The sequence below is a fragment of the Lingula anatina genome, chromosome 1, assembly GCF_051362555.1.
Source record: "Lingula anatina isolate TDL-2025a chromosome 1, LinAna3.0, whole genome shotgun sequence".
NCBI classification, from domain to species: domain Eukaryota; kingdom Metazoa; phylum Brachiopoda; class Lingulata; order Lingulida; family Lingulidae; genus Lingula; species Lingula anatina.
The window spans coordinates 43725471-43748757 of NC_141767.1; the positions used below are offsets into that span (position 1 = coordinate 43725471).

The window sequence follows — 23287 nt, forward strand, 5'->3', positions numbered from 1 at the left end:
CATGTTACGAAATAACGTTTCTGCAGTGACTTCTCGCATATCTTTAGGTTTCTTTCACACGGGCAGAATCTTAACCGAATAGTTTCGGTTCTACATTTTTATTTGTTGAAATTATACTTTTATTGTCACTGTAAATAATTTTGATTGTTACCTCAATTATGCATTTTTTTATCAAAATAAAGCTATTGTACATTAAGAAGAAGTCTCAAGGGTCACCTATCGTTTAGAGAATTCAAATTGTCACTGCAAAATGTTGAATTGATGCGTTAATTTTTTTGCTAAGAGAAGCCCTACTAAAATAAAGAGGAAAGGGTGATAAAAAATGAAAATAAACGTTTTGTCTTGAAAAACCAAGTCTTACAAACACGAAATGTGAAAAGATCTGCAGAATAGTGCCATCTTGGCGGGAAACAGTTCTGTTACCTTTTTTGATACGTTTTTATTATTGTATTTAAAAAAGCAACTATTATTGCAAATTTCCAATTCATTTTGTTTTCTGGAGGATTTGGTGCTTCCAGACCCTTAATTCTACCTGAATTCTGATCTACCGAGTATAGTCTTGTAGTTTTATCGAAACCAGCAAAATTATGAAATAAAGGAAGGAACCGCCTTCGAATAAATTTTTGAATGAATGAAGAAGATGAACTAGACATTCGGGTATTAAAGGAAATATTATAAAATGTGATGAAAAACATTCTAAACGGGGGAATTTTGCGCTGAATTGTTCACTTCCTATGCAAGTATAATTTGCAGTGTTAATCAATCAGAAAAAGCTCATTTAAGAACAATTACCATTTTGCTTTTATTATCATTAGAACGATTTAAGTAAATATAAGTGACAACATACATTGTAATACTGATTAAATTATACAAAGCAAAATATATCCAGTAGGCCTATGAATTCCTTCGTATAGTGGTTACGTTTTTATGTACATCTATGAATGTAAAAGGCAAAGCATTTATTTATTTATTTTTAGGCACAACTTTTTTAAGTAAGTTAAAAAGAGAATATATGAACATGTTGAATTCATTTCACAGACACTGACAAACTGTTTATTTGACTTCCTGGACGTTTTGCATGTCAGGTGTAACAGGAATGGAAGTGCGGGCTCCCATATGACTAGTAGGCCTACAAGTTAGGATTAGTTGGAGTACATGTATTAGGGCTAGTATATGGGATGAATGTCACCTGTACAAAGTAATGGGAAGCGGACTACGGTTCCTGGCGGATTTCCATTCCTGTTACACCGGTACACCTTGATTGTGGTAGATGCGCAGAACCAGGCGGAAGACGCATATAGTTCTCCTATCACAATGATGGTTCTTTTTAACTTACAAAAAATGTAGATCAACCACAGGCGGAAGTTAGGAGAAAAATAATAGACGTATGTCAGTAAACCCGAGAAAACAGTTTAAACTTTGCCTTTTTTCCCTGCAGTAAAGGATAACTTATTGCATATGGGTAAAAAAGAGTCTACAGAAGATCATCATGATTTTTTCCCTTTTCTTCACAAAACGTGTTTGCTATCATGCACTGCGTCTGACTCACTGTGTGCAGTTTGTGTGTCAGTGTTTCTTATGGCAATGTGTTCTTTTTCGTTCTTTGTCCACATTTGCAGCAATCAGCCTATTGGTGCCATAAATTAATTTAGATAATGATAATTAGAATTTAAACATCAGCATCTATTAGCAAGATAATGCCCATTTCTTTCTTTTTGTTATTTTCTATTACTTTTTCTGAAAGCTCTATGAATGCAAAAGAAGTAGATCTAAAGCTTATAACCACCTTTATCACTCTAGTGAGAGAGACCTAATGTTTACTTTATATATTATATCAAAAGTATCTTCAACTGCAAGCAGATGGCATTTTGTTGATGACGTTACGTGGTTTGCGTCATTTGTCCCATGATGCTTTGCAAATTTACGGACAAAGATATGGCAGCCATGTTTTTCTTGCATCGCATTCATGAGCAGCAGCATTGTTTGATCTTTTGTTGCTCTCTGGACTCATATTAATGCAAATTTTTGCTGCATATCGCGTTTTTGACTTGAGCTGCACTGAAAAATGCAGTATTTGGAAGTTATAATGTCTGTCACTGGAAGATTACGTGTTCAAACTGACCGATTTTTTGGACTTGGAACGATCCATTGAGAAGAGAAAATTGCCAGATTTTTGTTGGACATTTGGAGCAATACCATCTCGTAACTAGGTGCTGAAGTGAAATCGAAAGTAGGGACAGGATTGGGAAACCTTCTTTAAAGTGAAAAAACTGCACGAGGGACGTGACCAGCGAGATATTTAGCGGTTATTTACCACGTGATTGCAGTATGAGTCCTACCTGAAAATGACCACCAAGGTTAGCTTACTTTTGTTTACGTTTTTCTTGTTGTTTACAGGTGACAGTATGGTGCAATTATATTTCAAGAACCGTCGTTCACTTTTCTTAACAGTTTTGGAGTCTCCATATGTCTGCAATCCATTAGAAACGAATTTGCGAAGGATTTTAAAAGGGCTTATTGTGACTGATTTTGAAGATATTTGGGAGATATGGAATTCTCTCTTGCATTTCTACCATTGTTTTCGGCCTTTTTCTTTGTACATTTAGTTAAGTATTGTCTTCATTTGTGTTTCATGTACATTTGCACAAAATAGAGATGCCACGCCCTTGGTGAGGAGTGCATTTTCACTTTGTTTTCACAGAGATAAATTTGGCTGAAATTTTTCATACTTTCAGAGTAGCAGTTTTGTTTATACATGCTTGGTATTTCCAAGAACTTTTTCTTACTGTTATAGAAGGTGAACACGTCTGAATTTTGGATATTTGTCTGATTAAACCAATGACTTTCAGGTGACCTTGAAATTTTCAGAATCTGAAGGGGACCCTTTTTTGCTACAGACCCCTTCTTTTGAGAGGTATTGCTTTTCCAGAACTGCTTGCAGTGTCTTAGACTTGTGATAATATATTTTTACAAATCTTTGGCTGTTTTTTAGGCCCATTTCCCAATTAATGTACATTTATGTTAGCTGAATTCTGTACATTAAATATAAAAAGAACATAAACTTGTATTTTAATCAAGTTTGGTAGTTTGTGTAAATTTGCCCTTTTACAATTGTTTTAAGGGTAGGTTTAGGTGTAATTTTTGACCATTTAACGTGTCTTACACATTTTATATAACTGCTTATAGTATGTTAAGATTGTGCTCTCTATTCTTGGCATTTGTTAAGTGTCAGAAAACCAAGGAACAAGGAAAATATTCTATATTTTATTATTTTCTGGTGTGTGTAATGTAAAAGGGAGCTCACTGATACTTTGTCCAATTTGACCACATAATAGGTTGTGAACACATCTTGTGTTTTGTTGATGATATTCTGATAGCACTAGCTTCTTATTTGTTCTTGAAATTTTAGAAAATAAGAGGGACCCATTTTTGCTTTATATGTGATAAGATTTTGTCACTCAATGAATCAAGGAAGCCATATTGGATTGTATAAACTTTGTTAATTTTTTGACAGTATATAATTACATGTAATTTTGCTCGTGTAGGCATTGCTGTATTTTATTTTATGCAATCCTAGTCTGCTTTTATTGAAGTTGTTTAAGCAACTATTAGGAATAAATATTTGGACATATAGTTTGACTTAATTTCTAGATTTTAGATACTTTAGAGTTATTTGTTAATTTATTATTGTTTTTCATGTTAGAAAACTAGTGATGAAGGATAATTTAAAAATACTGTCAATCACATAAAAAGCTTTTTATCAACATATATAATACATTTTGATCATTTTAATGCAAATTTAAAGTCATGGTAATGTGGCCTTGCCATATCCCTTGTTTCATGCAAAACTTAGTGCCATTTGGTAAAACTTAAGTTTTTCCCCTTTGACAATTACATTGCAAGGTAAGCAAATTAATCAGCTATATATTTATTTGTTGAATGATCCTTATAAAGTGCTAGAAAACAGTTATAAACCTGAAGGTACTCTTTGACTTTGCAAGAATATTACTGTGCTAAACATATACTGTAATTCACTCACTTAGAAGAGATAAACTGAACTTTCATTTGAATTTAAGAGATAATTTTTGAAAACCACAGCAAATCGTTAAATGGCATATTGATCAGTTGCCAGAAGTTAAGTAATTGCTTCAGTAAAGATGATAATTTAAGTTGACCTTCAGTATTTGTGTACTTCAATATATATGTCATATCTGTATGTCTATTCATTTGGCAGTAGGTCAGTAAATATTATCTTAATTCACCTTATAATTGATGGTGAACATTCAAGATGTACAAGTATGTTATGTTTCAATGCTATGTAGTACTAAAGAACTAAAAAATTTAAGATTTTAAGGGGGACCCATTTTTGCTAGGAACCCTATTTTTTAAGGGGTATATACATTTTGGAAAGTTTTCAAGGCAGCCATATTGAATGGGTTGAATAACATTGCCTTTGTAGTAAAGAATTTGTTTAAATTAAGTTAAATTATTTTATGGTTATGATCAAGATTTTTTTGCCAAAATATTTATCATATCATTTACCAAAGTGTTACACAGATTAGGAATTTTATATTTAATATTTTCATTTTTATATTATGTGTTGTATTATTAAAAATATATGTGTGTGTATATATATATATATATACTTATTCCCATGAAATATTTTAGATACATCTTTGAGTTCATATTTCATGAAATGTTTATTGGGAAAAAAACATTCCTTTTCATTATATCCATGTCGTAATTGGATTTTTCAGGAAAGACAATGGGTGTAATATCTTGTCAGTTAAGATATTTAAATATATATATTTATATATTGATAGTGTGTTTCTTTGCCAACTTTATAATTGTTATTAATTCCGTACAGTATTTGATCAAGAGAAAGAACAGTAATTGTTAACATATACTTTTAATATATTAAATAGCCAATGGCGATGATGTATTTGGATGTGTGTACATTAAGTCATTTTGTTTAGCATTTTTGATGACTTAGTGCATTTTACATTTATGCACTCTAAAAACTTAGGTAAGAGTCCATCTCATTGGAACCATCCTGATTTCTGGAAAGCATTTGACAGTGTTAAAGGCATATGGTATTCAAAATGAATAAATGATTTTAAGAAGGCATTTGATCTGTTAAACAAAAATGAACATTTATTTTTATGATATTTATTGTTACCTTGTATTCCATTTCTATTGAATGAAAGAATGCATGGTAAGTGCATTGTTTTATTCATTCTTTTTTTTTTTTTTTTCATTCTTTTAGTTTGACCTTCCTGGGCTTGCTGATTTGAAAACTGGTCTGTTTGCACCTGTGCCAAAGGAAGAAAAGAAGAGTGAAGACAAAAAAACTACAGATGACTTACCAGTAACAGACTACAGTGTAGATGAAAACTACAAAGTTAACAATGTAGATTCTAAGAAGGAAAAGGGGGGAAAGGGCAGTGCTTCAGAATCCGAATCTGAATCTGCAAGTGGCTCAAGGTCAGTTAAAGGTCTATCAGGATCGTGCTGTAATTTGCCATAGACTATTTTTTAAAGTTTACTATCATTTTACTATTTAAGTAATGTGAAACTTGGTTATAGTAACATTTTTTTTTTTCACAGGATTTTATGAATTATTGCTGTGATATTTAATAAGAAATTAAGAAGTTTCGGAAAAAAATTATTTTTGTTTTTTACATAATTATGCCTATTCCAGCTCTGAATCGGAATCCGAATCTGGATCAGGAAGCTCATCAAAGTCCGAAACTGGATCAGGATCTGGATCAGGATCAGAATCTTGTAGCCAATCTGATGATGATGACGAAGATGATGATGACAACGACTCTAAGAATCAGAAAACACAGCAGAAATCGCCAAGGAACTCTGCAAGAGAAGTCAAATGTGAAACTGAGGACTCTTTCTTAGATGTAGAAGAGAATTCCATCAGTGAAGCAGTTAAGTCACACTTACCTAAGAAAGTGAGAATAAAAGAAATCAAGGAGGTAAATACTCCTTTTTCAAATTTACTAGAATTTGACATGCATATAATTTCTATTCATGGGAATTAAACTCAATGTTGTTAAATTTTTATTTACATTGACTTTATTATTATATTTTTGAAGTGGAATATTGATATATCTTCACTGAAATGCCAATCACTTTTTTCATGCTTATGACAAGAGATTTTTAACTTCTGAGAAATTCGAAATGGTTAAAACTATTTATTCAGAAATTTGTCAGAAGTTGTTTATAAATTAATTGCATACAGTATTTAATCAAGTGAGTTAAGTTTAGTTTTAATGCTTATTACTTGTGTTACAACAATATTCCTTTTACATTTTTGGTAGTCATGGGAAGTGCAACCAGATCTGTATGGAGTTAGAAGGTCAGGAAGGCAGAGAAAGGAGCCCACCAGACTGAATGTGGGAGGTGTAAGTTAACTGCTTGCTAATTTTCTTTTAAAATGCAAACTGATGTGCGTAGATGAAACTAAAATGCAATATGTTTCTTGTTTGGTGTTTAGCTGACTTGAAATAGAGATATCAGTCACTATAGACTGGTTTTCACAAAGTCAAATTTATTTACAGGGCAGTGATAGTGATGATTTCAAGCCAAAGAGAAAAGGTGGTAGAAAAAGGAGAGAGTAAGTCTGTACTCGGTCATTTTAAGCTTGTGTGTAGATTAAAATATTTCTTTAACTAATTATTGCAGATTGGTTAGTTTAAAAAACTTGATGTTACAAGTAGTATTGTAAGTCATAAAATGTTTGGTTTATTGAACTAAGATTGTGCAACACAACTCATATTATTATTATTATTATTATTATTATTATTATTATTATTATGGTTTTACAGCTCTGAGGACTGGCGCAGCAGTCTTGGTGGAAGTAGTGATGATGACAGTGATAGTGATGAAAGTTCTAGAATCCAACCACGACGGAAAGCCACCACGAGGTACAATTCCAGACTGTCACATAAGAAAGGCTTGAATGATTGATTATTGTTGTATCACTCAGCTTGAAAGCTAGTGATGTTCTGCACTATAAGTTGAGTTTTGAGTAATGGTATAATTACACAAAGAGTTATATTTATAAAGAATTGATGCTTTATTTTCAGAACTCAAGCCAGAAGTAGGCCGAATGCCAGATTCAGTAACAATAAGTCAGTCAGAAATCGTCCTCCTGCAAGACGAAGAAAACAGTCTTCCAGTGAAGAGAGTGATAGTGATATAGATGGAAAGGAACGATTTTCATCAAGAAGCACCAATAAAAAAGTCAAGTAAGTAATCGATTTCTAGGTACTTACCAACTTTTTTTTTTTTTTGGGGGGGGGGTCATTCTTGCATAAATTTGGTCATACTTACAATAAAAGATCAGTGAATTCAAAATTTCTGTAGCAAAACTTAAGTGATTAATAAATTAGTTTAAGGCAGATAGTTAACATTTCTTTTGAAGTTTCAGTCCTGCTCAGTTGTTACCAGGTATCGGTTTTATACCTCTTTGCATACTGTAGATTGATACTTTTATGAACAGCACAGTAAAGTTTGAAGTTGGGGTGGGGGGATTTACTGAAATTGGGCTGCCCAACTATCAGTTTGTAGACAATCAATCTTGTCTTTGGGGGGTGGGGGTTAATAATTTTCATTGAAACTTTAAACACACAGAGACCTTAACCTTAAATTGCACCCTTGGGTATCCTCTTTGATTTTTCCTAATAAAAGGATATAACTAGTTTGGATTCTTTGGAAGTTTTCAATTTTTCAGTGACTACCTAAGCATCTGAAAACTGAAACATTTTGGTTAAGACGTGAGCTCATGCTTCGGAGCAGGTGAAAAGGGCCTGTTCTTTGTATTATTAATTTATGACCATTATCATTTATAAAAAGGAATGAGCTAGTGCAAATTAACTTGGAGCTAATTGGGCAACTTGATAAGTGTATGATTTATCTTGGTCTTTTTTTAAGGGCATAGATGTCCGAAGAACCTTTTGAACTCAATAGTTAACTTGATCGAGAGTTAAAAAAAAACAGAAGTACAAGTTTGCCCAACAAATTTTGATGTGTCCATTAGTAGGTCATAGTAGAAACTGTTAACAATTTCCCTTTGATAAGTAGGTATGGTTGGGAGGGAAGGTTATTAATTAGATTCAAATTCAGTTACAGTTTCAGTTAATGGTCATTTTTGATCTTCCTTAGGGGTGGTAGGGGTCGCCCATCACGAAGGAAAGTTGTAAAAAAGATTAGGTAAGACCCCTGTGCCCAACTATGCCATTCCTGCACGCCTGCTTTCCTGCAACATATTCATGGATGAAAGTGTTTTATGTTGTGATGGTTTTGTCTATTTCCACTGAGACAGCTCCCACATCTCTTAGTTTTCAGTGAATAATATTACTTTTTTCACTTTCACCCATGTATATTGTACATTTGCTTACTTTGTTGAGGGTTACAAAGAATTTTTAGAACCTTCTACTCAACAAAAGCGTGATGGGGATAATTGCCTGTTATCACAAGAATTACTGTTATTTCAGTGTCCTCCTTCAGAGCTTTAGACATGAAGTGGCATCTTTTCAGTTTTTAGTATTTTGCCTGTGCAACATGCATGTATTAAATACATTCATGATTGATTATCATTGGGAGTAAACTATATCAGATTTGTGCTTATAATTTCTTTGGTCTTTCAGGCATTCTTTTTTCTTCCTTTGTGCTTGACACATTATTGCACTTGGGCTTATTGGATACTTCATAGTGCATGGATCTGGTCTCTGGCAATCTTTCTGATGTGCATGCCAAAAATGTCATTTTGTCATTGTCTGGTGCATGCCTGCACTCTTTTCAGTCTTACTTTCTCGTCAATCTGTATTGGCTCTTTGGTTGTTGGACACAGTGTTTCCCATGTAATACGTATGTCTTTATTTGATGGGCAAGAAATGGTTTTTGTCCAATGTTTTGTAGTCAGTTTTTAGCATCCCTATCAAAATGAGTGGTGATCTTTGGAGCAGGTATAAGGACAGAAGGTGATGGTTGTAATATTTCTTATGGATTGCTTTTCAGAAAAAAGAACATCTGCTGTCAGTTGAATAAGGAAAGTGAGCTTCAAGTTATAATATTTTTAGTGTCTAATATATACTTTTACAGCTACAGAGAAGAATCTGAAAGCCAGACAGATTCTGATGATTTGGTGGAGGTGACAAACACACAGGTAGAAGATGTCAATGATAATGCAGAGACTATAGAGAGGGTGTTGGATACAAGAAAAGGAAAGAAAGAAGGTAAGTAAGCTGAAGCCTTTGTACAGAAACTTGGTGTCAGACATGCAGTGTGATCATTACAGAAAGTTATTTCGTGGTGGAGGCATGCCTAAAAATATCAGTGCAGCAACTCTTGATATTTAACAACCAGTTTTGGGGAGTTTTGAATACTGACCCAAGTCAAATTTTCATGCAGACATAAATTAAGAGAAATTATAAATAAGAAAGAAAGAAAACATATAAATTAATGAAGATGCAGATTGATATATCATCAGCTTCAGCAGTGAGGGAAAATATATTTTAGCAATAGGCAGCAAAACCACAATATACAATGTAGAAGACAATGGAGATCCCAATGATGGAGTAAACCCAGACACAGATGATGTTGTTGAACAGTACTTAATCAAATGGAAAGGCTGGTCTCACATTCACAATACATGGGAGAGTGAAGAATCCCTGCTTGAACAGAAAGTTAATGGAATGAAGAAGGTGGAGAATTTCAAGAAGAGAGAGGAAGAAATCAAAGAATGGTATGTGATAAGTGAACCTACTTCTGTGCAAGTGGTTTGTGGTGGTTTAGTAGAAAACTTTTTTTTTTTGTGATACTGTATGAAAGAAAAAAGTATCCTCCGAGTGATTAGTCAGGTAGCACAAGATTTGAACAAATAATCTATTTGACAATTGATTAGATCCATATGAAGGTATGCATTCTACACATTGAAAATCTGGCAGATTTGTTCAACAGGATTTTTGAAGAAAGATTCATGGATTCTGTCAGTGCCTGAATAAAAAGAAAGTTAGGAGGTGGGCGGGGGGTGAATTTGGCCTGCTTGCTGATAAGAGTGATGTTATATGACAATGAGACCCATCAGTACTGTTATGTAAGACTCGCATGTTGTCTAAAATGAAAGTTGTTATATTTCAGGACATCCAACAGCAGCCCAGAAGATATAGAATATTTCCAGTGCCAAGTAGAGATGTCTCTAGAGCTTTTAGAACAGAACAGAATCGTGGAGAGGATTATAGGTGAGTTTTTTAACTTGGCAATGGCAGCCCTTGGTGAAAGCAAGCCAAAGTGCATGAATTAGTCTACTTACTGAGTATAAAATTTTTAAAAAGTGAGGACCACATTAACAGATGGGATCAATTTGATTTATTTCTTGATTGCTCTCCTGAATTGGACAGAAGTAACTGTTTTAACTGCCCTTTCATGCTCCAGCTCATAGTAATGTGAAAGGCGTCAGTGGCCAGCCTGATTATTTATGCAAGTGGCAGGGACTGCCATACTGTGATTGTACATGGGAGGATGGGGGACTCATCAGCAGAAAGTTTCCTAAGGAAGTGGAGAGCTATGAAGCACGTTACAAGTCACAGAAAATTCCCAGCAAACTCTGTCGAGTGAGTGTGATTTTAGTTAGACTTGGTATATATATTTTTAAGTACAGTATATGCAACTTGGTTGAAAGTTTAAGAAAACTTATTTATAAATAGGGAACATGAAAAAGGGAACATGAAAAAAAGGTAAACTATGCCGAAAAAGTTTATTCTTAATATTAGCTGTGTGGATGAGGTGCTATGATGGAGATGTATATTATGAACCTCTTGGTAATATTCTTTAGATGCTTCAGATTTTTTGTTTATATTGTATCAGTATGTCTGGATACTTTTTGCCACATTTTCTGTGGTCGTTAACAACAATGTGATATTTCAGGCCTTGAAGTACCGTCCCAAGTTTGTTCCTTTGAAAACCCAACCAAGCTCTATAGGTGGCCCTGAACAGTTGACTTTGAGAGATTATCAGTTAGATGGGCTGAATTGGTTATTATCCACATGGTGCAAGTAAGGATTGCCTTTGTACAGTTTGTAAAGATTTAGATCCAGTTACCTTTTTAGTTATCTTGAAATACTACATTCAAAAGGAAATTGAAATTGAAAATAATATTGAAAATGAGAAGTACCAGCCCTTTTAATCAAGTTTGGAAAAAACTGTCACTTAAATATTTTGATTATAAATTTATTTATTTATTAAAACTAGAAAATGTACTACTAATATTTTCCAGGGATAACAGTGTGATCCTTGCTGATGAGATGGGTTTAGGGAAAACCATACAAACAATAGCATTCCAGTCTTATTTAAGCCACACCCATCAGTTGTATGGTCCTTTCCTTCTGGTTGTGCCTTTGTCTACAGTGGTTGCCTGGCAGCGAGAATTTGCACAGTGGGCTCCTGATATGAATGTTGTAGTCTATTTGGGAGACATCAACAGCAGGAATAAGGTACATGCTTGCTTAAATGTATTATTTGGATGTGAAAAAGCATATGCATTTTGGAAATATTAATCAGTGAAAACAAACACTTTTATACCATTCTGACCATTAGGACTTTAAGCTGTTTAAAAGGGCATGTGCTATGCAGGTTAATTAAAAAAAGTTTTTTTCAGATAAGAGAATTTGAATGGTGCCACCTGGGAAACAAGAGATTAAAGTTCAATGTGTTGATAACCACATATGAAATCCTGCTAAAAGACAAGGTACATTTTAAAAATGCTTGTAACATTGTTTCATTTTCTTTTGTCAGAAATAAGCTGTGCAAATTTTTAAAAACCAAATGAGCAGTAATATTATCTATGTTATGACATGTAGTATGACATGTAGTATACAGTAGTTCTCTTCCATTGATATTTTGTACTTAAGTTAAAAGCAGCAGTGGTACTTGAATCAGCTTCATTTCAGAGAGTTATTTCATATTTTCCAGTCTTTCTTGGGGAGTGTGGCCTGGGCATCCTTGGCAGTGGATGAGGCTCACCGTCTGAAAAATGATGACTCCCTTTTGTACAAGTCCTTATTTGAGTTTGACACAAACCATAGACTGCTTATAACGGGTACTCCTCTGCAAAACTCTCTTAAGGAGTTGTGGTCACTTCTTCACTTCATTATGCCAAATAAGTAAGTAGAATTTTGTCCTGATATTTATATTTTTTGCTCTCAAGACTGCAAATAAGTGACTGGTGTTTTTAAGACAAGTACTGTGTCTGGTCTACCATTGCAAATACATATATTATTACTAGTTTTTGTTTTGAAATATGGTAAGCGTATAACTGATATTTCCCCATCTTCATGTTGCAGGTTTGACTCTTGGGAGGATTTTGAAGAGCGCCATTCATCAGCTGACAAGACTGGCTTTTCTGCCCTTCACAAAGAACTAGAACCATTTCTGTTGAGGAGAGTGAAAAAGGATGTGGAAAAATCTCTTCCAGCCAAAGTATGTTGTTTAAATACTTGAAAAGGTGTTGTAGTTAACATATTGTAAACAAAAACACTTTAGACTAAATAAATTTGATTTGATCTTATTTTTACCTTTAAGTAAATTAGAGATCATTGATTGAAAATTATCCATTAAAAGATTTGTTTCAGTGAATTGAAGGTTTCATTTTTCAGGTTGAACAAATCTTGAGGGTGGAAATGAGCAAGATTCAGAAGCAGTATTACAGGTGGATCCTTACAAAGAACTACAAAGCTCTGAGTAAAGGTGTCAAGGGCAGCATATCTGGTTTCATCAATCTGGTGATGGAGCTGAAGAAATGTTGTAATCACTCCCACCTAGTGAGAGGCCCAGATCCAGAAGAGGAGCAGCAACAGGACAGACTATCAGTAAGCAGTTTGAGCGCTTTTGGGAGTAATACTTGTTTAAACAAGTCTAGTTTAACACACTAATGTACACACTAATATATCTATAAAAGGAGTGAGATTTTTCCGACTATTGGTGGATTTCTGACTTTTTGGAAACCAAAATTTTTTTGGCCTAGGCAGCTATCTCGACCCCACTCCATCTAATCTCAATTTAAGACTTAACAGAAAAACTTATGAATCCGTAAGTGGGAGTAAAGAGATGCTACCTCTCCACCGTTTCTGCATGTGAGCATAATGTCAGCACTTCATCTCCTTTTCACCTATTTGAATAGTGTTCTATACATGTGTGACACTTCACTTACCATGGCTTTTACTCTCCAGAATCTGATTCGGTGCAGTGGGAAGTTAATACTCCTGGACAAACTGCTGTTGCGTCTCAGGGAAACGGGCCACAGAGTACTAATATTTTCACAGATGGTGCGAATGCTGGACATTCTTGCAGAATATCTGCAGTTAAGACATTTTCCATTCCAAGTAAGTGAATCCTTACTTATCTGTTAATGATATAGTGGCAATAAGTGGGCAATAAAATTGTGTAGTTGAAATTCTGGTTGTATGAAGTCTACTTTTTTATTTTATTTACTTAATTATATATCTGCTTAGATTTTATAGAAGAATTAAAAAAGAAAGACACATGATAAGAAAATGTATTTCATTATTAACCATCCTGTAACTTTTTGGTTTGACTCGTTTTTAGAGGTTAGATGGGTCTATACGAGGTGAGTTGAGGAAACAGGCCTTGGACCATTTCAATGCAGAGGGATCCCAGGTATGTGATCTATATATGTATGTTGAGTACTCCATAAATATATACCTGACTGTGTATGCTGTATAGAGTTACATGTGTATAGTGTGGATTCTAATTTATTTACTTGAGGCTTGATGTTTGAGAATGGACTTGTTACTCATAGGACCAGTATTTATTTTAAACTGTCAGTTTGCTTCATCTTTTGTTAAAGGATCAGCTAGCAGTTTGTGGCATGGTAATCATGCTACTTAAAATATTGGGCACTTTTTGATTGACTTAACAAGCTACTCAATGACATATATGCATTTTCAATTTCCAGGACTTCTGTTTCCTGCTCTCCACACGTGCTGGAGGGCTTGGTGTGAATCTTGCTACAGCAGACACTGTGATCATCTTTGATAGTGACTGGAATCCTCAGAATGACCTGCAGGCTCAGGCCAGAGCTCACAGAATAGGGCAGAAGAACCAAGTACTTATTTTATTGCATCTTAAATGAGACTTACTGCATCTGATAATACCAGATTTTTACAGACTAACTCTCAAGATGTCAGGTTTAGTCTGCTTCTAGTCCTAGTTGGCTGTAATGTTAACACAGCAGATGGTTACTTTTTTCCTCCCTTAGCATAAATTATTGACTTTTTGAAAGTCTTCAGATTTTCATTTTTTTTTTTTTCTTTTCTATAGGTTAGTGTGTATCGTCTTGTGATAAAAAATAGTGTAGAAGAAGACATCATTGAACGTGCCAAAAGAAAGATGGTTTTAGATCATCTCATCATCCAACGAATGGACACTACAGGCAGAACGGTGCTCAACAGAGGGTCAATGCCCGGAGCTAGGTAAGAGGTGTTCAGTTTTTGGATGTTAACTGAATTTAGCTTGCTAATTCATAAGTGGATGGAAAAGCTGTCAAAGGTACACATTCAGCCAGTCAGAAGTAAAATTTTGTTATCTTATTCATAATTGCACTATTTCTTTTGTTCTCAGTAGAATCTACATAACTTTGATTTTAATTCAGAGCTTTCATTAAACATTTTTTCATTTTTTTTCTTTTAGCTCTAGTACTCCATTCAACAAGGAGGAATTGACTGCAATTTTAAAATTTGGTGCTGAAGATCTCTTTAAGGAAAATGAGGGCGAGGAGGAAGAACCTCATGTGGACATAGATGACATCCTGAGTAGGGCAGAGACACGGGAAACAGAGGATAACCACAGTGTTGGGGAGGAATTGTTGTCTGCTTTCAAAGTCGTCAGTTTTGACAATATGGAAGATGAGGAGATTGAAAATATTCATAGGGAAGAGGCAGAAAAGGGTGATTATTTGGATATTTATTTTATTATTATTATTGTTTACACAAACTTACATGCACACAATGATGTTCAGATTGTGGTTGGTGTGGCAGTTTTTTCAGGATCTTTATTTTTATGTTGTGATGCAATTTTTTTTTTCTTGTCATAGCAAAATCCTGGGAAGAAATCATACCAGAAAATGAAAGGCAGAAGGTTGAAGAAGAGGAAAGGCAGCAACAGCTACTAAACCTACACTTACCCCCTAGGAGTAGAAAAACCCTACAGCAGGTGAATAACCACTAATTTTTTAGTGTGAAAGGCTTAAGTTAGAGTAATTGATCATCAAAAAATGATTAGCCTGGTGTGTAAAAGAAACTTAAGAATTTCAAGCCTTTATAAACTGTCATTGTTAATGTTACTTCAGCTGGACCCTGACTATGAACAGTCTGATGCTGATGGTGGAAAAAAGAAAAAGAAAGGCAGAAAACAGGAGGAGGAGGAAGACGAAAGTAGTGACAGTGATTCTGGAGATGATGATAAGCCCAAGAAACGAGGCCGTCCACGGACTGTGGCTAGAGACACCATCAAGGGTTTCACAGACGCCGAGGTTCGCAGGTTCATCAGAAGTTTCAAGAGATTTGGAAATCCTCTCAGCAGGTGAATAAGCAAACTTGATTAATAACATGAAGTTAAACTTCATTATTATAATGGTACATGATACAGTATTAAACTTTGCCAGTCGTATAAAGTAATAATTTCTCCTAATGATAGCACCCATGTCAAAGTATCAGTTTGCCTTACTTCTGTTGATATTCCAGACTGGATGCCATAGCCTGTGATGCTGAGCTGTCTGAGAAGTCCCAGGCTGACCTGAAGAGATTAGCTGAGCTGCTACACAGGGAGTGTGAGCAGGCCATGGCCGAGTATAAAACCAAGCTAGAGGAGGATCCAAACTTTGAAGGTATGTTCAAATATGGTGCATGAAGTTGAGTCATTGTTTTCATGCCACTGAAACTAAAAATTTTCAAGACAGCTCCCACAGAGATGGAGAGAAAGCTGAGAAAAGAACACCATAACTGACTGTATTGCTGCTGTAATTATTTTTATTAAAAATGCAAGTAAGATCAGTTAAATGAAAGTTCTGTTATACTAGTAAACATAATATAAAAAGTCTAATACTTGTGATTTCTGAAGCAGGCAAGAAGACCCACCGTGGTCCAGTGATCAAGTTGTCTAGTGTGACAGTGAATGCCAAGTCAGTATTAAGTGCCATGGAGGAGCTGGAGCCTCTCACCAAAACCATTCCAGCAGAAAAGGAAGAGAGGAAAAAGTATGTATATTGTTTAGTATTAAATATTTAATTTCCGAAATTTTGTCCTTTTGACAATGCCCAGATGCCGTTTCATGTTTTATGTTTGAATTATAGAAAAAAATTGGTATTTTATTTTGAATGTGTAGGGATAGGCATGATGGACTTTGTTTCACTCTGATTAATTGGTACCTTTACCCTTTACAGTTTTTGGTCATGACCAAAAATTAATTTTTACCAGAGACGGTCAAAATGTATTCAGATTGAGAAAGGTGGATGATGGTAAGTGCACCTATAGCTAATGTGAACGTGTGGATGTTTCAGGTACACACTCACAGCTAGGGTGAAGTCTGCTAACTGGGACTGTCCCTGGGGGGAGGAGGAGGACACCAGCCTTCTCAAAGGTGTCTACGAATATGGAGTGGGAAGCTGGGAAGCCATCAAGATGGACCCAGACCTAAATTTACATGACAAGATCTTGCCTGATGGTGATCTCAAACCTCAAGCCAAGCACTTGCAAACCCGTGTTGACTATTTGCTCAAGATTCTTAGAAAACAGATGGAACCCAATAAAGGAGAGGTGGGTGTGAGGTTTTTGGGGTCAGTTGAAATCATGTGTAATGCATTACTTATTAAGTGTTGACTTATTACTTCAGTTGAACATTAACAAAACGTGTTACAGTTGTATGCTTTCCTCTCAATAGGATGAAAAAACAAAACCCAAGAAGCAAAACAGGAGGAAAAAGAAAGCTAGTGAATCTGAGAAAAAGGAAAACATCAGTTTAGATGAGTCAACGATGGATGTTGGAGATAGTAAGCTGGAAAGTCCAAAGAAGAGGAAAGGGAAGAACAAGAAGGATGGTGAGGAGAAGGGAAAAGACAAGGCAGCAGAGGAGAAGAAAATCAGGAAAAAGGAGAAGAAAGAGAAAAAGGTAACAGGGCTCATTTGTAAAGTAGATGAGGGTAAAAGTACGACTTAAACAACCCCCAAAATATTATAATACATTTGATGAGAGATATGAAAAGGTGGTATGAAATCTTTAGATATATGCATTTATATTTATTTTTTTGTACTGTAGAAGAGTAAGAAGAAGGCAGCTGGTCCAATGCATTTTACTGCCAACTCTGAACCAGTATCTGTAGCAGTTGAAGATTTGGAACCCTCCACATTTAACGAGGTTAGTCAAATTCTTCTTTTTAAATTGCCAAGTTGCTTTTATAACATTTAAAGAAAGTTGAACAGTTAAAAGAACAAAACTTGGGTTAAAAAATTTTGTTTTCATTTCAGTAGGTTTACCACATCATTAAAAAAAATCTTTGGCCTGGAAATTATTTCTTTACCTGAGTATGCCTTTATGACTATTTTTCCAAGAAATTCATCAGCATTTACTGTAATCTCTCCCAGTGCAAAGAGAAAATGAGACCCGTGAAGAAGGCTCTCAAACAGCTGGGCAACCCTGATGAGGGTTTGTCTGAGAAGGAGGTGCTCACACATATGAGGACATGTTTACTCAAGATAGGAGACCATATCAATGAGTGCCTGGGGGAATTCAATGATCCAGATAAGATTAAAGAATGGCGAAGGTATTTATATATATATATAAACACACGTATGAATATGTAAATGTATTTGCATAGAGAGATACAGTGAAAGATGGGTTCATTTATGTTGCAGTGTAGATGCCCAGGTTACTCTAACAGTCTCTTCTTGTTTTGTTTTAGCTAAATATTTGATTTTTCACCAAGTTGATATTTAAAAAAAGGCAAAATACTACTCTTTCCAAGCTAAATTCCTCTGTTTTAGGCATATGGCTATTTTGGCAAGAGCATTAGATAAAGAGACTCATCAAAATTTAAAGAAAGTGTTTTCATGGGAAAAAAGTGCTATGCAGTCATATATGTCTATGTTTGAATATGTTTTTATCAATAATTGTAAAAAGGCTGTTTAATCTATGTTTTTTAGCAATCTGTGGATCTTTGTCTCCAAGTTTACCGAGTTTGATGCAAGGAAGCTTCACAAGCTGTACAAACATGCTTGCAAGAAACGTGAAGAAGAAAGGGACAGAACAGAGGTCAGTACAGATCTTCAGGTTCAAACGTTGTCTTAAAACTACTCGGGGCAGGAATTTTAATCATTTGAATTTGTTTTCATATATAATTTAAGTGTAGTTAGGTGGAGTTTTGCAGTGAAAGGTTACTTTTCTTTTTCAGGCATTGAACCCAGAAAGCAGTCAGGGGGAAACTGTTAATCAACAAAGTAGGAGAGGCAAGAAAAGACCTCTAGAAGAAAGTAAGCAGAGGAAATTAAAGAGGCAAGCTGAAGGAGAAAGGAGTAGAGATAGGTTGGTATAGCTATTTAACACAATATAAATGAACTGTCTTATCTTCTGGGCAAGGGAGAGCAGTGAGTATAGACTTGAACTGTATGTATATTGTCCAGTGAGCATGCGTAATAGGGCTTGCCATGGCAGACTTGTTTGCTTTGTAGTCCTACTGGCGCCTTGGTCACGTTTCCTTACAGGCCCTGCATGCTAGTATGGGGAAAAAACTGGGTTGTGTTCCCTCATGTTCGTGTAAACAAACTTTTTTTACCAAATTTGACAAAAGAATTAAGAAATGAGGAAATGAAACTCGTGTCACTAAGCAGTTCTTGATGTTTGGTTTATGGGACTGTGAAATTTTGCTTGTATAAGAATTGCCTATAATTATAGGAAATGTGAACTCCTCAAAGTTTTGTCCACCTGTAATATTTTGCCTACCATCATCACTTGAGAATTTTATATTATAAGAAGAACATTCATATCTGCAACAAATACTGGTATGTGTTCTCACCAGTGTGCTCCATATGTGTAAGAAGGGCGGGCTTGAGGGTAATTAAAAAAATTTTTTTTACAAGCAGTTCTAGGAACCAGAAGATGTTTTTGTTATCTACTGTATTTGCCATTTTGTGATATTTGGAAAAGAGCCCAGGCCCTTTGCAAGGTTGTGTACATGAATAAGAAATTCCCCAGCATTTGATGCAGACAGGAATGCATCATGGGGTCTTGTAAAAGTGACCACACTTTTTCTGAAGGGGGCAAATTGCTTTTTATTGAGGAGTTCAGTTATCACTTGATTGTGCCATTTTGTTGGCTGCTTTTATATGCATGTGCATAAGACACTATGAATGAATTGAACCAGCCTTCGACTTTTTATTTCTATATTTATTTTCCACTGCAGTACTACCACTTCCAGTGTAAGCAATGGGCAGCGTGCCAACACCAGCACCTCCTATAATAACCACCCACCGTCTTTCCGTAATGTGCTTGCTAGTGGGTGGGAAGGCAGTACGAATAGTCCTCTCAGTAGGTGGCAGCACGCTAGCCCTCTTTCCAGCATTGACGAGCAGCAGAGAAATCGGTGAGTACAAACTGTAACTGGTGGGATCTTCACAAGCATAAAGTTTGCTTTTCATTTATATATAGCCAGGATGATGTATTTTGTAGTTCTCAGATGAAAATTTATTTGTCAGCATGGGCTAAAAATTGCATGTTGGCTTTCATCCTCGTTTGTTATATTGTGTTGTTTTTAAATGCTTGCTGGAATAAGTGTTTTGTTAAAGCTTTTGTCTTTGTGTATAGAAGTTAATTGACATAGTTGAGATTTATGGTTTAGGTTATTTTAAATGATAAAACTGGTTGTAATTTATCTTCCAGTCACTCTGAAAATTCCTATAACCGTCCTCCTCCTAATGAGGGCCAGCGTAGCTTCCATCCTGGTGCACATGATGTACCTCCACGGTGAGTGGTCAGCATGGCTGAATGACTCTGGACTGATTGTGTCATTTGAATTTGTAGAATGCTGGGGGATATGTTTTTTTTTTTTTTTTTTTTTTTTTTTAGATCTGATTCAATAAAAATTATTGTTAAGTGATTTTATTTAATAATTATTTAAAAAAACATTGAAGGACTACTGTTACTACGCGGTTCTGGATCAAGTCATGAAAGACCTCTGGAGTCTTCTTTGTATTTAGTCATTCTTAGCTGATGACTGTCATAACAATGGTATTTCCTCCCAATTCCATGGGCTGGATAAAAAAGCCAATAAATGGCAAGAGGTTGTCAGCTGAGAGGGACACAATGAAACTAGACCTTGCTAGCTGATCTATAATTCAGCTTGTCAAGCAATTGGTTAAATGTTCTCCTTCTAATCTCAGGGAAAACATGTGGAATCATTTTTGGTACTTCATTAAAACTTTGTAGCAAGGCAATTGTCCTGTGGTCTCAATATGATGTGCTTCACTGTGCTTACTCCCATAAAAACTATATTTTTCGTGTCTTTCTTAGGGAACACAAGCGGCAAGACTACTACCATCGTGACAACTACCATCGCTATGACAGAGAGTATGGGAGAGAGTACAGTCGGGAGCACAACAGGAATAGGGAACACAAACAAGGGGAGCACAGGTCAGACTTCCATCACAGGGGAGAGCGCCCTGACAGACCTGACTACAGGGCAGGAGGAGACCAGGGAGCACACAGGCATGAGGACAGGTAGGACTGGGGAAGAGATATTCATTGCTTTAACTGTCAGAACTTGAAAATTAATTTTTTTTAAAAAGATGATAGTACAGTTTTTAGATTTTAATTTATTGATGACATCCACACTTAAACAAATTTGACTTTTTTCAAAAGGTAAATATAGTAGACTAAGTTTGCAGTAAATGACTATCATGTTCATATAAGATTGAGAGTGTACACAGTTGAAAAACATTCAGGAAAGGGTAAGTTGCATATTTCGTCTTTTTTTTTTAGATATCGTGGAGAGCGAGATAGAGACAGAAAGAGAAAATCGGATTACTATGACAGAGACAGAGGCCGAGACAGAGAAAGATCAAATAAAGATCCCAGAACTGAATACAGAAGTCCTTCGTCCAAGGATGGACTGCATCAAAAACAAAGCCAAAAATCCCATAGGCCTTCCCCTAAAGACCACAAACCAAATGCAAATATATCATCTCCAACTGAACAGTATCACAGGAGTTTACTGGAAGACACTAACTCTGGAGATTCCTTCAATAAACCGTCTCTGAAGTATGGACACTCTACGCCAGACACAAGCCAAAGTGTATTATCACCGTCAGATTCTATGACACATTAGCATTTTCACACTGAACTGCCTTTCAGCACCATTGCCCAGCATTCCCTTCAGATCAGTACTTGCCAAACAGATGCTGTGCCTTGATTTGAAGATGGGTGGGAACATTTAATATGGGCAGTGGACCATTCATATTTTAGTTGTCTGGTAATAAACAGTGTTTTTTCCCCTTAAATTGCTTGCAGAGCAGGGTACATTTCCTATGTATTTTATCCCAGGCATATGTGTCACAGCTGGTCACAGAGCTTTCTAGATGTCCATGATAAACATCTAGGCAGAGTGCAGCTGACGTGTATGGGCTGATTGATATTGGTCTATTTTCTTTAAAATCCATTGCCATTGTTTTACATTTATTTATTCCTGCAATTATTGGTATTTTCATTATTTTTCTGCATTAGTTGTGAAAACTGACTTACATGCATTGAGACCTGTCTTTTGAGTCAATTTTGTCTTTAGAATTGACCACAATAGAATCGTGATTAAATTATTATTGTTAACTGTTTACAGAGAGTTACAATTGAGGATGCAAGTGATATTGCGGAAAAGCTCCAGGTGTCAGTTGTATTGGTGCAATATTAAGAACCCAGTTCGTTAAGTTATTTGTCAGCATTTAGCTTGGTACTTATTTTTATCACAGTTGATATGCAATATTTCAAGAAATTTTCAAGGGTGTCACATGGACAGTGATTTGATATCGATATGTGTGGGGAGCTATTTGCTGAGCGCTTCGATGATATTCACTAAGTGAACAACATGTGCCCTATGGGAAGTTCTTTGGAAGTTTTGCTCCCGTAGCCTTACGCGCCAAGGAGCTTACCGTAGTGGAGCAAAGAGGCGTGGCTATATATATTTGAGATGTGTTCTTATGCTCGGTATCCAATGTTCCATCGAAAAAAGAACAACATGCATGTCTGTTGACGTATTCAAGCCACAACTGGACGAACTAAAGACTAACTGGAAATTTTCCCAAATATTTCCTGTACATGCGAATTGTATTGTTGTACATTTCATTTGTATTTCATAAGTTTTGTACAGATCCTATTGTACATAAAATTCTACGAATAAAATGCAGTATAAATTTATGAGTTACCATGCTTCTCCATTTACGATAAATATGTCTGACTCTTCATTTTCTCGGATTTCAATACCAAACGCCTCAAACATTTACTATTTATTAAAAGTGGAGTTCATTGTGTATTGAAGCATAAAAATTACTAGATGGGAATCCTAAACTGATAATAAATTGATTCGATTTTAACGGCAATTTAGTAGGAAGCACTTCTGCTGAATAAAAAAAAACGTGAATTATAACTATTTCTGTTGAATTGAGCCTGGTGATAAACGGAATTGAAAAAATAAAATTTGCTGATGTTGGGGAAGGCGGAGAGCTGTGACAAATTAGTTTTATCACAATGACAAATGTGAAGGTATGGGCCATCGGAAATGTCAAGAATTGTGAGGTGTGGTTGATGACCAAATTCTTTTAACAAAGAAATGCATGTGGGTCACAAAACAAACGGTTTGTCAAACGAGGGTGGTTGTTAAATAATGGATTACATAAATATCACATGAAATGTCGACATAAACCTCACAGAATATGCCATGCAAGGAGAACTCGTATTCTTCTTGGGGATTGTGGATCAAAAAATGCCCTGCCAATTATCTTATAATTAACTGCCACTCCTGCTTGCTGCACGGCCCGCAAAGCGACTCCCTGCTCTTCCCGCTGCAATAATCATGGTAATTATGTGCTCGGAACAACAAACACATTTGGCCTGCGTGGTTACCAGCAGTGTGCCCATGGGAGGACGAGTGTGTCGAGAATTGTTTAGAAAACAAGAACTCTCCCGATAATAGAGTCATACGATCCTATCCAAATAATACGGA

The 23287-nt window shown here is 35.6% G+C and overlaps 1 protein-coding gene across 7 annotated transcripts; it reads left to right on the plus strand.

The window, feature by feature from the left end:
* Positions 1-1915: 1915 nt before the first annotated feature.
* LOC106158076 (ATP-dependent chromatin remodeler CHD1) lies at positions 1916-22482 on the plus strand. 7 transcript variants are annotated; one of them, XM_013533926.2, is made up of 37 exons: positions 1916-2357; positions 5267-5484; positions 5702-5987; positions 6333-6416; positions 6573-6628; positions 6840-6938; positions 7101-7262; positions 8179-8226; positions 9118-9251; positions 9535-9760; positions 10156-10256; positions 10450-10628; positions 10942-11069; positions 11291-11507; positions 11672-11761; positions 11986-12176; positions 12357-12492; positions 12669-12881; positions 13242-13394; positions 13618-13689; positions 13988-14137; positions 14353-14504; positions 14722-14978; positions 15125-15243; positions 15380-15612; positions 15774-15916; positions 16150-16285; positions 16589-16844; positions 16969-17196; positions 17344-17442; positions 17670-17848; positions 18228-18336; positions 18476-18606; positions 19484-19663; positions 19960-20043; positions 20590-20796; positions 21058-22482. In XM_013533926.2, exons 1-37 carry the CDS (start codon positions 2346-2348, stop codon positions 21401-21403), a joined length of 5814 nt encoding a protein of 1937 aa, XP_013389380.1. In that variant the 5' UTR covers positions 1916-2345; the 3' UTR covers positions 21404-22482. The 7 variants fall into 7 exon arrangements, with proteins under 7 accessions (XP_013389380.1, XP_013389381.1, XP_086855332.1 ...); XM_013533927.2 differs by having other exon boundaries at positions 16153-16285; XM_086999206.1 differs by having other exon boundaries at positions 5702-5963.
* Positions 22483-23287: the final 805 nt, after the last annotated feature.